At 43.4% G+C, this 17,042-nt stretch overlaps 1 protein-coding gene across 1 annotated transcript in view; it reads right to left on the bottom strand.

The window, feature by feature from the left end:
- ap1ar (adaptor related protein complex 1 associated regulatory protein) overlaps nucleotides 1–17,042 on the bottom strand; it is a 136,188-nt gene that overhangs the window by 23,279 nt on the left and 95,867 nt on the right. The window contains exons 7-8 of the mRNA XM_068039817.1: nucleotides 14,726–14,790; nucleotides 13,029–13,105 (exon numbers count right to left, since the gene is read on the bottom strand). Of these exons, the coding sequence (XP_067895918.1) occupies nucleotides 13,029–13,105; nucleotides 14,726–14,790 (142 nt within the window). The remainder of the gene's footprint in view (nucleotides 1–13,028; nucleotides 13,106–14,725; nucleotides 14,791–17,042) is intronic.

A 17,042-nucleotide genomic window follows, 5' to 3' on the forward strand; every position in this document is an offset into this window, starting at 1 on the left:
TCTTTTAACTTTCTACCTAACTCCCTAAACTCCCCCTGCAGGACCTCGTCACTCTTCCTGCCTATGTCGTTGGTACTGATGTGTACCACAACCTCTGGCTGTTCACCCTCCCCCTTCAGAATGCCCCCTGTCCGTTCAAAGGCATCCTTGACCCTGGCACCAGGGAGGCAACATACCATCCTGGAATCTCTTTCACATCCACAGAAGCACCTATCTGTGCCCCTGACTATAGAGTCCCTATAACTATTGCTCTTCTGCGCTTTGTCCCTCGCTGAACAACGGTGCCAGCCGTGGTGCCACTGCTCTGGCTGCTGCTGTTGTTTTCCCCTGATAGGCCATCCCCCCCAAGAGTATCCAAAGCGGTATGCTTGCTAGAGAGGGAGATAGCCACAGGGGATTCCTGCACAGACTGCCTGCCCCTTCTAGCGGTCACCCATCTATCTGCCTGCACCTTGGGTGTAACCCCTTCTCTAAAACTCCTGTTTATGATGCTTTCTGCCACCTGCATGCTCCTAAGTGCATCCAGTTGCTGCTCCAACCGATCCATGCAGTCTGTGAGGAGCTGCAACTGGGTACACTTCCTGCAGATGTAGTCGTCCGGAACGCTGGAAGCGTCACGGACCTCCCACATCTCACAGGTGAAGCACGTTACCCCTCTAACTGACATTTCTAGCACTAATTAATAAACTAATTTAAAATAAATACTTATTAAATCCTTACTAAATTATGTTACGATTAACTACATGGTCCTTAGTGCTAGATTTCTACTATAAATATTAAATGCTAACTAAATACAGTAATCTCCTTCCTCTGGTTTAGTTACTCTACTTATTAATTAGTTAATTAGGGTTTTAATCAATTTTTATCAATGTTTTTTTGGTGTAATTGGATTTCCAGAAAGCATTTGACAAGGTGACACATCAAAGCTTACTAAACAAAATAAGAGCCCATGGTATAGGGGGTAACATATTAGCATGGATACAGGATTGGTTAGCTGACAGGAAACAGAGAGTAGGCATAAATGGGTCGTTTTCAGGTTGGCAAGCTGTAACTACTGGAATGTCACAGGGTTCAGTGCTGGGGCCTCAACTATTTTCAATCTTTATCAATGACTTGGATGAAGGGACAGAATGTATGGTTGCTAAATTTGCTGATGAGACAAAGATAGGTAGGAGAGTATGTTGTGAAGAGAACATAAGCAGTCTGCAAAGGGATATAGATAGGTTTAGTGAGTGGACAAAGATTTGGCAGATGGAGCATAATGTGGGTAAGTGTGAACTTGTCCACTTTGATCAGAAAAATAGAAAAGCAACAAATGCTTTAAATGGAGAGAGACTGCAGAACTCTGAGATGAAGAGGGATCTGGGTGTCCTAATTCATGAAACACAAAAAGTTAGTATGCAGGCACAGCAAGTGATTAAGGCAGCAAATGCAATGTTGTTATTTATTGCAAGGGGAATGGAATATAAAAGTAGAGATCTTTTGCTACAGTTGTACAGGGCATTAGTGAGACCACATCTAGAGTATTGTGTACAGTTTTGGTCTCCTTTCTTAAGAAAGGATACAAATGCATTGGAAGCAGTTCAGAGAAGATTCACTCGACTAATTCCTGGGATGAGGTGGTTATCTTATGAGGAAAGATTGGACAGGTTGGGTCTGCATTCATTGGAGTTTATAAGGATGAGAGGTGATCTTATTGAAACATACAAAATCCTGAGGGGACTTGACAGGGTGGATGTTGAAAGGATGTTTCCTCTTGTGGAAGATACTAAAACTCGGGGACACAGTTTAAAAATAAGAGGTCTTTCAATTAAGACAGATGAGGAGAAATTTTTTCCCTGAGGGTCGCAAGTCTGTGGAACTCTTCCCTGGAGACCGGTGGAGGCAAGGTCATTGAATGTTTTAAAAGCAGAGGTAGACGGATTCTCAACAAACAAGGGAGTCAAACAGGAAAGTGGAGTTGTGTCCACAAACAGCTCAGACATAATCTTACAGAATGGCAGAGCATACTCGAGGGGCTGAATAGCACTCCTGCTCCTAGCTCGTATGTTTGTATGTTCACCAGCGAATCCAGCTCCAGCAGCCGCGACCCAAGGAGAGTCCTGCAACAGTGCAGGAAACTCTAGGAAACCAGAGGATGGCTGCTGAAATAATCACATGCCAAGGGGCAGCCTGCCTCCAGCCCAGCTGCTGGTGATGGGGTCGCACCTCATAGAAGCACTTGTAACCATATAAAGAAAAGCATCAAGAGACACTTGGGAGTTCACGGGTGTTTGATATCTGACATCTGAGGCTTCATACAAGTTCTTTTGTTCAAGCCATTAATATTCATTGTGTAAAAATGATTATTCTATCATGCCTTAATTATGAGCTGCTGACTACCCCCTTCATGGAAAGCCAAAGTAAGCAGAGACCTCATTTAAATATGATCTCCCCATGGGCACTAATGTGTGTTTCAGCTGGGCACTAGGCAAGGAACGCAAATGGAAAGGAGGCGACAGACTACATGCATTGAGGTCAGTCTTTATTGGTTTCTCTGTGATTGGACATCAGGGTGGCTGGAAATGGGTAATTATGAGATTGTCTCTTGCCTCCTTGGCCTGCCACAAAATCTGCCTGGCCTCCGGTGCAAGGGCTTCACTATCCAGTGTTGCTTGCTCATCTCCCTCTTCCGCGTCCTCCTTTTTGGTGGAGAAATGATACTCAGGCATCTCATTGTCATAGAAGGCCTCTCCCCTCTGCAGTGCTAGAGCACAGCAGACCACAATGATATGCACGACCCTTGCTGGGGCATACTGCAGGGCTCCACTGGATTGACCTAGGCAGTGGAATCACATCTTCAGCAACCCAATGACCTGCTTGATAGTTGCTCGGGTGGAGCCGTGACAAGTGTTGTATCTCTTCTCAGCTGCATTGCGAGAGTTCCTCACAGGCGTCAGTAGCCAAGTCTTCAATGGGTAGCCTATGTCCCCGAGAATTCATCCCTGAATGCGAGCAGTGGGCCTGAAAAGCTGTGGCACCTGGGACTGTCAAAGTACGTAGGCATTGTGGCTGCTTCCTGGGAAGGTGGCACATGCCTGTAGGAAACGCTTACGGTGGTCGCAGACCAGTTGAAAACGTTGATGGAATGAAAGCCCTTCCTGTTGAGGAAGGCGGCTGGCTGGTCAGTGGGAGCCTTGATGACATGTGTGCAATCTATCACACCTTGCACCCAGGGAAATCCAGAGATGACCTCAAATCTGATGGCCCTCTCGGCCTGACTGTCATGGTCGGTCCGGTAGCACATGGTCACTGGCCCTCTTGAACAAGGCATTGATCAGCTCCTTAATGCAGTGCTGCACTACTGCCTGTGAGATCTCACACATGTCCCTGGTGGATTGTTGGAATGATTCAGATGCATAAAAATTTAGTGCCCATTGTGATCTTCAGGGCCACAGGCATAGAGCGATCCGCAAATCCCACCGGTTGCAACTCGCCCTGCAGCAGGGTGCATAAGTCAGTGATGCCCTCCCTGGAGAGCCATAGCCTTCACTGACAATGCCACTCAGACATTTGGAGGTAGCCGGTGTGTGTCCGATGCATATTCTGGCACAGATGGGCCCTTCTTGGCATGGCTGGCTGCTGCCATCATCGTGGAGCTTCATGAGCAGGCACAGCTACCTCCTGGCCCTCCCTCAGTCAGAGGTGACGCATCACGCCAAAGGGGTCCAAAAAGACAGGGTGTATGAGTCCCATGCCAGGTGATCAGTGGGTTTACAGGGCACAGTCAATGTAGAGATGATCCTGCCCTGGCAACTGAGCTTTTGTTACTTCTCCCAGCGAAATCCCTGGTGGCCCTCAATACCCACCCTTGATGATGGCCACCCCTCTCATCCAGCAGTATTGCCAACAATGCATCTCACCCAAAGGTTTGTTCATCCAATTCAGCCACCCAAACCCAAGCCCCCTCCATTTGCAGAGCACCTGAGACCACAATCCCGCCTTTCAAAGCACCCCAGACACCAACCCCCTTGGCAGAGAACCCAAAACCCTGACCCCCTTGTCAGCATGCAGGACTGCAGGCCGAAAATGGCATCTGCACCCCACCTCTTCCCCCATGCAGTGCTAGTCATGGCTGCCTACTCATTGTGGCACTGAAGCCTCACCTCGGTGCTGCCAGCTTTTAATGGTCATAAATCCAAAGGCACACGAATGCTGCCTGGTTTCCACTTAATCCCAAGCCCCCCATGAAACAGTGATGAATTCGATGCAAATGCATTGAAATTAACTGCTCAGCATTTTAAAATACATATCTGCTGCATCAGCAATGCCACCTTGGTGCTTTCCCGCCGCATATTAAATCCAGAACCGACATCATGACTCCAGATTTCTGGGCCGACACTTCTGACGCGATTCTCCGTTCCACAACCCCTTCCCCCCCCACCCCTTCAAATGGCCACAAAAAATTTTGCCCAGCGAAGGCAATGGACCCTGACAATATCCTAATTGTTTTGCACTAGAAATAGGTACCACAGCCAAGGAATTATAGTACAGCTACAACACTTGCATGTATTCAACAATGTGGAAACACTTCCAGACATATCATCTTCAAAAAGCCAGTTAAATCTTATTCAGCCAATTATTGTACTATCAGCCTCCTCCCAAGCATTACGCGATGGAAGGAATCATCAGCAGTGCCATCAAGTAACAGCTAATGACTAATAATCCTGTCACTGCAATCTTTTGTGTTTCACCAGAATCATTCAGCTCCAGACCACGTAATAACCTTGTACTAGACATGAACACAAGAGCTAAATGCCAGAGGACAGGTGAGAGTAACTGCCCTCAATATCAAAGCAGTACCTGACCGAGTATGGAAGTAAAGAGCCCTTGCAAGACTGAAGTCATTGGGAGTTAAGAGGAACACCTTCCAGTGAGTAGAGTCATACCTGACACATGGGAAGATGGCTGTGGTTATTGGACACAAAGTCATCAGTACAGGAATTCCTAAGGGAATTCACTGGCCCAACAATCTTCAGATGCATTCCCTTCACTCCATTGTAAGGTCAAGAGTGGTGCTGTTCACTGACGATTCCACAGTATTCATCTCCAAGCACAACTTAGCCAATAACGAAGCAGCCCCTGCCTACAGCAGGACCGAGGTAACATCCAGGTTTGGCTGACAAGTGACAGCTAACATTCGTACCATATAAGTGCCAGGTATTGACCACCTGGAGCAAGAGAAAGATCAGCTATCTCACGCACTCAGGCCTAATCATTTTCAGCTGCTCAATCAAGGACCCTCCCTCCATTGTAAGGTCAGAAGTTGGGGTGTTCGTAGAATGTTCTGTTCTATTCACAATTCCTTAGATAAGGAAGTCTGCGCCCACATGCAGAATGACCTGGACAACATCCAGGCCTGGGCTGATAAGTGGTAAATAACCCACACAAGAGGCAGGCAACGACCATCTCAAACAAGAGAGAATCTAACTGCCCCCTTGACATTCAATGCTATTAGTATAGTCAAATCTCCCACCATCAACATCCTGGGAGTCACCGTTCACCATATGGATTGCCGCAGTTCAACACTTTCTCAAGATGGACACCCTTTTCTGGTGACGCCTACATCCCGTAAATGAATTAAACAAAGTATTACATTGGCTACTGTTCTGTCCTATGGCATAATTTGCATATTTAAGTAGGTTTGAAGAATTATAACCATAGCCTCTATCTCCTCTTTGACTTCTTTCAATAGTGTCATGCAGGCCCCTACCTGCCAAGAATGAGGCATATTAATGTTGTCATATGAACATTGATTTTAAACTGTTGCTGGAGTGAAGAAAGGACTTATTAAAAAAAAATCACCAGACACCTGGCTGGAAAAATATTTGCATACTGACAGACAGTGCTTGGGGAGACAAAGGACTATTCCCTGGTCTACTTAACCCAAAATGGACTGTGATCAACAGACATTGAAGGTGAGGATTAGGCACACTACAGCCTGCCGGACTGAACATTGAATTCAATAATTTCAGAGCATGACGGGCCCCCCATTATACTTTTATTTTTAGTTACTTTTTCTTTTTTTTGTGTTTATTTTATTCTATTTTATCTTAGTTTGTTCAGTTTGCCTACCCACTGTTTTTTTCATGTTTGTACTTGTGGCTGTTCAGTTTTCAGTCCATTAATACCCTATCTGTACTAATGCTTTGTCTTTCAACACACCATTAACATATTGTTTTGCCTTTGCTCCATGACCTTCTGGTCGGTTATTCTCTGTGACCTTGTCCTATCTACACCTTCTCCTTTATTATCTCTTGCCCCACCCCCAGCTTTACTTGCTTAAAACCTTTCACATTCCTAATATCTGCTAGTTCTGAAGAAGGGTCACTGACCTGAAAATGTTAACGCTGCTTCTCTCTCCACAGATGCTGCCAGACCTGCTGAGTATTTCCAGCATTTCTTGTTTTTACTTCAAATTTCCAGCATCCGCAGTATTTTGCTTTTATTGAAGGTGAGAAAGCTCACATTCTGGGATGGCTGCTAAGATGGCAGAATCCACAAACAGAAGTGGGCAAACCAGCTAGTCACAGCTAACCTGCTGGACAACCTGGGTTTTTTGAATAGCGTCACAGAGAAAGACTCAGAAGGGAGTTTTGAACTGGAACCTGGAACAAGGAAGCAGCTCTCTCTCTCTCTCACTTTCGCCCAAGCCACTGGACCCATGGAAGACACGTAACTCTCAAGAGGGAAAAGACTCCGACCTCGAAACAAGTTGAAGCGTGCACTGGGCCCCAACGAATTGCAAGTCTGACCGGCAACCAAAGACTTCACTGCAACTCAAAGGACAGTAAAATAGAAACCCATCTATTGCCTCAAACTTTTACCCTTCATCCTTTTCTACTTTTCTGTCTCTATCTGCGTATGTGTTTATCGCGTATGCATGCTAGCCTGGTCGTGTCGCATATTCGTAGTCGGTAACCGGATTAGAGTTTAAGGTTAATAAACTTCTACCTTTCTTGTTTAAAATCTAAGAAAACCTGTCTGAACTGATTTCTTTGCCTTATGATTGGAAAGTGGTGAACAAGGATTCACTAAGGGAGAGCTAAAACACTTAAAAAAAATTAAACCCCGTTACGGTTAAACCAGGCAAAGGCTAAGAGGGAACCCCTAGTCTCCTTCTCACCTGGTCGGAACAACAGCGTAGCATACATACCATCAAGGTCCGGTGACTTATCCACCTTAAGCTCTGTTGATTCTTTCAGAAATATTTCCTTTTCTACAGATTTCTTCAAAAATTAGTCCATATCCCCATGTAGTGTCACTATGTTCTCAGTTACATATCATTTGTGAGAAACTCATACAAGGTATTTACTTTCCATCTCAGCCACACATTTATCCTCCACAATTATAATCTCTACTTCTTCTGAGTGGTTCCAAACTCTCAAATATCCTTTTAACATACTTATAAAAACCTCTTTTTTAAAATAAATGTTTACTAGTCTTTTTATATTAACCTTTATCTCTTCTAAACTCCCTTTACACCTCCCTGCTGCACTCTCTATATTACTAAAAATAGTCATGGATAACACTAAATTTGTCATATTCCTCTGTTTTAAGTTTCAGTTTAGGTTTAATCTCTCAACTTCTCAAAGGAATTCTACACTTTGATGGACACCCTTTTCACATTGACGGAGTTTTTTCCCCCCTTTTAAGTGCCGCCTATTTGAAGATTTTGCATTGCTGATCCATTGGCATGCTCGTTATCTTTCTTGCCCATTAATTTGGGCCAGATTCTCTTTTTGGTTTCCTATCTCTCTTGGAATTGTTACAATCAGAAATATTGGCCCACATTTTGCTGGTAAAATACTACTTTGTTAACAACACATATAGTTATTAATGAGCAAAGTGGCTAGAAAGTTCTGTGAATTTAAAGATAAGCCATGAGTTGCAACTCTCCAGAACTTGCTGGTTGATTTATACCACTCCGTCGTTTGACTCGCACAAACAGCATCTCCATTATTTTTAAGGAGTTGCTGGATTTGCACATTAATTGTCTATTAATATTCTATGGTGAGTTTAAGTCTGATAATTAAGAGCAGGTACCTTTTTCACACCACGATAATTGCTAATGCAATGTCAATCAACCTCTCTGGCCCAGAAAGTGATCAATTTAAACTGTTCAATTGCATTCCTGCATGTAGTAAATTGTTGGGAGATTTTTTAAAAATTAAATTAATTTTTCTTACTTTTCCTTCCTCTCTTATGAGCAACCAATAGCACCACCTACAGTCCTGAATCTGGCAGGCTGACAAACAGTAAGAGACCATTTAAATTAAGCTGGCATACTTGTTTGATGACCTATTTGAACACAGATAAAAAGAAAAAGCAGGGGAAGGGTTGGAAAAAGTAGTCACTACTCCATTTACACCAGGCTAATAGTTTGTGTCAATATCATACAATATTAACTAATCAGCTTCCATCGTCAGCATTGCTGAATGGTAGCATTTTTGGTCGGTGAGGCAGAAGGTCATGGGTTCAAGTCTCAATGCAGAGACTTGAGCACATAGGCTGCATTTGTTGACAATGCAACCACTAGGTGGTGCAGGACTGGCACATGCAGCCTCATCCACTGAAACATCACTGTCGGCGATGTCTCAGGCAGCTGCCAGTAATAAAGATGGCACTGCTCAATTTGTCACAAAAAACAAATGCAGCCTTAAACCCAAATCCCTTCAGTGGCTGCGATCGCTGCCTCCATCACATCTCAAGAGTACTCTGTTCCTTCCTGCCATCAAGCTTCTCTTTGCTGCTTCCTCCCTCGCGCATCTGTTCATCACTCACTCCTGCCCTTACCGCCTTCCCCCCTCGGCCGCTCACTCCCCGCTTCCCCACACCCCCGGCCGCTCACTCCAGGCATTGCCGCTTCCCCATTACCCAGTCACCCCTCGGCCACTTGCTCCCTGCCTAGTACTTCAGTAGCTCGCTCCCCGCTGCTTCTTCAGGCGGCGTGGTGGGGAGCGATTGGCCAAAGGGGGAAGTTACGAGGCTGGGAGCGAGTGGCTGAGGGAAGGTAGCGGGGAGCGAGCAGCTGAGGTGGGAAGCAGGAAGGGTGGGCGCGAGTGGCTGAGGGAGGACAGCTGCGAAGCAGGATGGAGCGGAAAGTTTAAAGCGGGAATTGAATCGGGGTCGGCGGGAGGGAGCAAGATGCTGTTCAGGGGAATGCAGCCTGTGATGGGGGCTATTGAGGGGTGATGATTTCATTGCGTGGCAACATCAGTGTGCGCATTCATACTGGCAAGATGGCAAATGTTCACACGCACTGATGACGCCCACGATCGCTCTGTGCACACTCTACATTGTCGGGAGTCACTTTGAGCACATAATCTAGGCTGACACTCAGGCAGAGTAGTGATTGAATGCTGTGCACTTGGAGATACTGTCTTTTAGTTAAGATGTTAGCCTGATGCAATATCTGCACTCTCAGGTGGATGTAAAAGATCCCATGCTACTACTTGAAAAGGAGCACAGGATTCTCAGCATTTACCATCACTACTAAAACAGATTATCTAGTTATTTATCTCATTGCTGTTAAAGGGATTTTGATATGCGCAAAGTATTTGCCAATTTCCCTCCATTGCAACACCAAGTACTATGTTTTCCAAAATATCCTCCAGTTTAAGACGCTTCCAATTATGCATGTAGTCAATAAATTGTTGACATTCACTGTGATGGGTTTTTCAAATTCATGCACCTTATTTCCCTTACTTGCACTGCTTCAAGTTGATATCTGAATGGCTCCTTATGCCATGCCATGTGAAGGACTGCACTGCATCTCCAATCAGTAAATTACTGATAGAAACCATATTTTATCCATCATTTCAAATCCAAGAATGCATTGGTCCTGTACTGATGAGCTACATAAGCAGCTCTCAGACTCAAGGGATAATAGTTTTTTTTATTCATTTGTGTGATGTGGGCACCACTGGCAAGGCCAGCATTTACTGCCCATCCCTAATTGCTCTTAAGGTGTTTAAATCTCTTATATTGGTTTAGAAAGCATTCAAACATTTTTGCATCCATTTAACTGATGTATGCAGCAGTCTGTAACCTATTTACGATACTTCATTAAAAATCTTAGATCTATTTAATCTTGTACATAAACAGTTTTGGAGAGACAGGATTTTTCCACATATATGTGTCATAAAATTTCAAGCATCGAGTTCCAAATCGCACTATGATAATTGAAAAAATGTCACAGTTGCCAAGGCGCTGTAAAGTCTGGTAATGTGTTCAAGTCATCTCCATGACTGCCTGATTCTTACCTGGCTCCAACAATTTGTTCTTGTATACCACTTTTAACAGAGGAAAAGTGCTTCAGAGAGGGGAAAAAATAAATTCGGAGTGTTGACTAACGGTATGGTCCAAGAGGATGTTTCTGAGAATGCAGAGATACAGCAAAGCAGAGGGATTCAGGAAAAGCATTCCAGAGGCACGGCAGCTACAAGATCAACCACAAATATTCAAATGAAGGTCAAGGGGGTAGAAAAAGGAGAAGGAGGCATATAGACCAGAACCAGAGGAGCAAAGGCTGAAAGCTGCAATGAAGAGCTGGAAGAGGTAGCAGTAAGAGGATGGAAGGATTTGCAAATGAAGATTCTGAAAGCAATGTAAAGGGGTGCAAAAAGCCAGTGGAAATCAGTGAAGATGAGGAAGGTAATTGAGCCAACACAGTACGGGCTACAATGTAGTTTGGGAGCTGGAGTATGTATAGGGTAAAACTTGAGACAGGAGCTTTGCAAACTCGAGTATGGAAGTGCCAAAGACATGGATGCGAGCTTCAGTGGCAGTTTGGGCAAGTTAAGGACAGAATTAGGCTGTATTGTTGAGCGAGAAATAGGTAGCAGTGGTGATGGGGTGTGAGACTTGAAACTCAGTTCAGCATCAAACAACACTGATGACTGTTGGGTTCAACATCAGAGAGCAGATGGAAAGAGTGAATGAATTGGAGGCATTGTTGCAAAACTTTGAGGAAACGGAACAACATTGCTCTTTAATTTAATTTTAAGCTGCAGAAATCTGAGGCAGTAATGATTTGATGTTAAGTCAGGAGATCAGACAGCATAGAAATAGTTCTGGTATTCAGGATGGCAGAAGAGAAGTAAAACTGCCTTCCATCAGCATATGGATGGAAGTTGATCCATGAACAGTGTTACCAAGTGGCACTATGCAGATATGGAAGAGGAGGGGCCAAGGAGGAAGCCTTGGGCAGCCCAAAGGTAACTGTGTGGTTATTGCAGAAGAGGTGCTTGCAGGAGATGGGCTGGCTATATTTAACAAGTGTGACTGGAATTGTGGTGCAGAGGTTTTGGAGGATGGAGTGGTTAATTGCATCAAAGGCTGAAGAAAGGTAAACATACAGAATATCACTGGTGATTGTGACCAGTGCATTCTTGGGGCTATAGCTGGTATATAAATGGTGGTGGGAATGATAGACATGGTGATGGACATCAATTACATGTTTGAGAGCCTTAGAGGGGGAGATTAGAGATTGTCTTTTGGAAAGGACGGAGGAATCTAGGGTGAACATCTTAGGGATGTAGTTAGGAACAGCCTTTGTTGACAGGTTTTTTTTTAAAGATGGGGAGTGAAGAAGAAATTTATGAGGTGAACAAATTAACACACTGGCAAAAATGATTGCAACAGATTTTTCAACAGATCCAAGAAGTTGGAACCCATCCCACCAAGCAAGGTACCATTAGAAGTAAATGGAGTGAGATTTTAGATGGCTAAGCATGCTGTTCAGCAGAAGGAGATAAAACGTTGCATTGGTATGAGATGAGAAGAGAGAGCACTTTTAGGACTTTGACTAGCTACACAGCCGTAATCCTCTCTCAGATCTAGTCGGCTGGATTTCCAATCACCCATGGGGGTGAGAACGGGAGTGGTTGCACTTTGAAAAAAAGCACTCCCTGATAGCGTGTCAGGGCCCCAATGCCACCGGGACGCACTGGCATTTTCAAAGAGAGGTCGGGGAGAGCCGGGAACTAGCTCGACTCCAATTAACTGCCCATTAAGCTCCTTGAGGAACTTGAAAACGGGCTGGGGAGGGCCAAGAGGCACTTTTCAAATCACAGATAGCCACATCTTAACAGTCTGGTGCACATTAGTGCAATATAGGGAGCCATCAAACAATGTTTTCACTGATGAAAAATGTTTGGAACTTAGGATTTTTGTCTCAGATCAGATGCAGTACCCTATGGTTGGCTGTTAGGTCACTTCTCTGTGCAGAGAGGCTGCTGGCCCTCCAATGTCTGCCTCCTCTATTGTGCAAGGCAGTGGCAGGCCCCGTTATGGCTGCCGTCCGCCTTTGAAGATCATGCTCAGCAGGCAGCTCCTGCCTCCTGGCAGAGTTCAGCACCACTAATTGGGCAGCAAGCTCACCTCTGGTGAAATTAGGGCATCTGCGTATGAAAATAGCATTGTATGAACGACAAAGATATGGTGCGGGGTCGGGACCCGGAAATTATCCAAATATTGGGTTCCTGACCCCAGACTGAAAATCAAGCTCACTAATTCTACCACACACCCTGAACTCAAAACAATAATTGAAGAAGCAGTTCAATTGAAAAAGATTAGCAAAAGTCTGCATTGAAGGTGCTGTATTGAACCAAGTCACACACCATTCTGACTTGCACCTATATCACTGTTTCTTCATCATGGCTGGGTCAATATCCTGGAATTCCTTATTTAGCACCACTGTGGGAGCACCTTCATCACTTGGGATTCCTTGGTTCAAGGTGCAGACTTCCACCAGGGCAACAACGGATGGGCCTGTGCCATCCACATCCCAAGAATTTAAGATATCTAATGGTTGGACTAATTTTAAGATGTTAATTGGCATGATGCCCTATCCATATTCTAGTACAATGTCCCAATCAGCATGTTCAACTAAACAGTCAAAATAGTGATTCATCATTGAAGAAAATACATGTGGTCAAAAGCATTTGGGAGAAAGTGGGCCCTTATTTTCCAAGAAGCAAACTTACTGTGTTGGTTCCTGAAAGCCTCAGATTGAGATTTTGCATGCTGTAGATATGATTCAAAGTCTTCTTCCCCTGTCTCACTGCCCAAAACAGAGTACAAAAATAAAACAATCCATTTAGTTAGGTGCACTGTCAGTTTATAGAAGTCTAGAACTGATTTAATGAATGTGCACTTCCATTGGGGAGCCATGCCAACCTCAAATGCAAATCAGGAAATTACGGGCATGTTGCCCATGATTAAGATGAATGGGGAGAAAAATATTGAGACAGTGCCTGATTTTCTGTTGTATGTTCCTGGACTGCAATACTCCCTGCAAGGTGGATATATTCGTAAAATTGATCCTTATTGTTCAGTTGAAGATGTGCTGCTGATGAAAACATAAATTCTATATGTAGGCTGCAGTATTGAGTTTTCCAATGCTTCGAGGTGCAATATTTAACTAATACTTATTACATTTGTAACAAAACTAATATATTACAGATGTATTCCAAATTTAACATGGGAATACACTGGCAACCAGGGTCTAAGATGAACTATAACAGGTGATTAATATGAGATGCAGTACTCAAACTGGCAGGATGTGACAAATGGTGTCCCAGTCTGCTGACAATACCAAGTTCGATGGCATAATAAATAGTGTAGATGGGAGCAGAAAGTTGTGAAGGAACATTGATCAAGTGAGTGGGCAAAACTGTAGCAGATGGAATTCAATGTAGGGAAGTGTGAGGTCATCCATTTTGGACAAAGAAAGGTACGAATATTTTCTAAATGATGAGAAACTAGGAACTGTGGATCAGCAGTGACTTAGGGGTCCAAGTACAGAAAATCTCTAATTGCTAGTGGATAGCTACAAAAAAAAATTTAAAAGGATAATGGAATGTTGGCCTTTTTCACAAATAGGGTGGAATAAAAAGGTTGCACAGAGCTCTGGCCAGACTCCATCTGGCACTGCACCTCAGGAAGGCTATATTGGCCTTGGAGGGGATGTAGTACAAAATCATCAGAGTTATACCGGGGCTAAGAGCTAAATTATGAGGACAGGTTGCATAAACTAAGCTTGCATTCCTTTGAATATAGATTAAGGGGAATGTTCGCCAAGACACTGGACAAACTCCCTGCTTTACTAGTACCAAGAGCTGTCTTGCCCCAACTGCTTGTTCAGGTGGATGTCTCTTATTTATCCAAATGATAGCACGTCCAGCAACGCAGAACTCTCTCAGTACAGCCTTGAAGCGAAAGCCTAAATAGCATGCTTAATATGTGTTGGCAGGTTATCTGACTGCCAAGTGCAATACAAGGATACCAAATAGAACCAGAAAGAACTGATTTTTCCTTCCTTAATCCAGGCAGAGGTCAATTACCTCCACTGGGCAAGATTGGCCAACTTAGGCCAGACACTTGTTTGTTTGGCTCAGATGCTAGTTGCCCTAGCCAACTGCACTGCTGGGGAAGCATACATTCAAGTTACTTTATGCTACTGTTTGTAACTCCTGTGTGCTTTGCCACCTGATTGTCTTAGGGCAAATTTCCCTCCAAAAGAATTACTGGAATTCAAAACACAAACCACAAGTAATGCTCGATCTTCTTTTGTTACAAAACCGACAAGATAGTAGTTTACATTATCTGTAAATTATAAACTGAACTGCAACTTCTTGATAAAAACTCACTGGAAATTCCTTTAATATTAAGAAGTTCTCACCCTTTTTGTTGATCAGGGTTTGCAGCAGACTTTGTCCTCTGTTTCATCTTTTGCAACCTTTGTTGCTATAAAGCACAGAGATTGGTTAATTAATAATCTTTGCATACAGTATAACTTAATTTTCAGACTAGAAGCCCGAGGAGGGGACGAGGTATTAAAATATACATGTCTACCTTATAAGCAAAACTGCAATCAAGGTTATCTTAAATAATAAACATTAGAGAGCTGTAAAGCAGAATAGCAAGAAAAGTTAAAAGTATAAACCTTTGTAAAGTAATTAGCATCCAAACACGATCAGTTTTCATATTCTGTCTCCGAATCAACTGTCTTATTAAATAATGCTTTTCAGAATTAGTTAAAATCTAAACGAATCTTGAAATTCTTTTTCTAGATTTTACTGTTTCAAGATACTTTAGGAGTATGTAGTTTCACTAAGTATTTATATTAGAACAATCAGTAAAACACACATTGGAATTCGACAGGTTTGAGTGCAATTTGACAAAGAAACATAAGTTGAAGCTAAATTTTACAATGATTTGAATTGCTTTTTGATTTTACATTTTCTAACATTGCCCAGGTGTTCTGACCAAAATACTTCAAAGGTCTTCAATAACAACTTGAATTTAGATAACATCTTTAATACAGGAAACTGGCCCAAGATGCTTCACACAGTATCAACTAGCAGATGTTGACACCGAGCCAAAGATGATGTTAGAAATGGCAGTTTACAGCTTGATTAAAGAGGTAGGTTTTAAGAAGGATATTAAAGGAGGAGAGAGGTGGATAGACAAAGAGGCTTAGGGAAAGAATTCCAGAGCTTAGGGCCCATAAGACTGAAGCCATAACTGTCAATAGTGGGACAAAAGGAGTGGGGCATGCACACGAGACGAGTGTTGGAGGAACACACAGTTCTTGCATAATTGTAGGGCTGCAGTAGATAAGGAATGGTGAGGCCAGAGAGGGATTTGAACATCAAGATGAGACTAAAGGTGTTGGTGGACTGGGAGCCAATGTAAGTCAGGGAGCACAGAGGTGATAAGTTAGCGAGACTTAGTGCAGGTTAGAATTCAGGCAAGAGGATAAGCACAAGCTTGTGGAGGGTGGAAGACAGAAAACTAGTCAGAACAGCATTGGCAGAAGTGGAGATTGGCAATGTTCCAGATGTGGAAGTAAGCGGTCTGTGGAGGAGGATACTGGGTCAGAAACTCAGCTCAGGGTCAAATAGGACGCTGATCTTGTGAAAAGTCTGGTTCAACCTGAGACAATGGCCAGGGAAGGGGATCGAATTGATGGTGAGGGAAAGGAGTTTGTAGGGGTTGGGACCCAGGAAGAATGGTTTTGGTCTTCCCAATGCTTAATTGGAGGATGTTGTGGCACGCCCAGGATGGATGTTGGAAAAGTAGTCTGACAACATAGAGGGAATAAGAGTGGTTGAGATAGGTGGTGAGGTAGAGCTACGTGTCATTTCTTCAGGTGATGTCAGTGAGCGGCAACATGTACATGAGAAATAGGAGAATGCCCAGGATAAATCTTTGGGAAACTCCAGAGGTAAGGGTGTAGGGATGGGAAGAGAACCCATTGCGGAAGATTCTCTATCTATGAGCAGATGGATAAGAGTAGAACCAGGCAAGGTTAATTAATCAGTTGTGAGTGGTTTCTTTTCGGAAATTCAAGTGTACTTAAATTTCTAATGTGATCTACTTTCCAACATTAAGTAATTTGGATATAATATTTTAAAAGTCTCTCAGTGATGTTTATATCGTTCATGGGATGTGGCCGTCACTGGCAAGAACCAGATTTATTACCCATCCCTATAATCAAGATCAAATTTCACAATAATCTAGAATGTTAAAATCAATGGATTAAATTTCAAGTGATGGCACCCAGTTGGCTACCCTTTTCACATATGGCAATTGTTCTGATCATAACACTGTGGATTGTATGCAGTCAAGATTATCAAATCAGAATGTGTAGCCAGGATGGAAGAAATTCCCTAAATGTTCTTGAGTTACTTAAACTGGCACCTGCAATAAAACACTAGCTTACACTTAGAGTGGCATGAACTGGCAGCACAATTATACCAGCAGTTCTGTACCTGCTCTGTAGTCAGGCAAAGCAGAGCACTGTACTGTGTACTGAAACCAAGTGTTCTGCTCACCAGCATTGGAATATCAGTGAAATTCTGATATGAACGATGAGCAAAATTTAAAAAGCAGTCTAGCAGACCATCGTAATCCGAGGAACTAAGTTTGAAAAGTTGGCTTGCATTAATTGCTGTTATACTGAAATCCAAGACTCAAGGCTTCCAAGATTTTGA

The sequence above is a fragment of the Heterodontus francisci genome, chromosome 1 (genome assembly GCF_036365525.1).
Source record: "Heterodontus francisci isolate sHetFra1 chromosome 1, sHetFra1.hap1, whole genome shotgun sequence".
NCBI classification, from domain to species: domain Eukaryota; kingdom Metazoa; phylum Chordata; class Chondrichthyes; order Heterodontiformes; family Heterodontidae; genus Heterodontus; species Heterodontus francisci.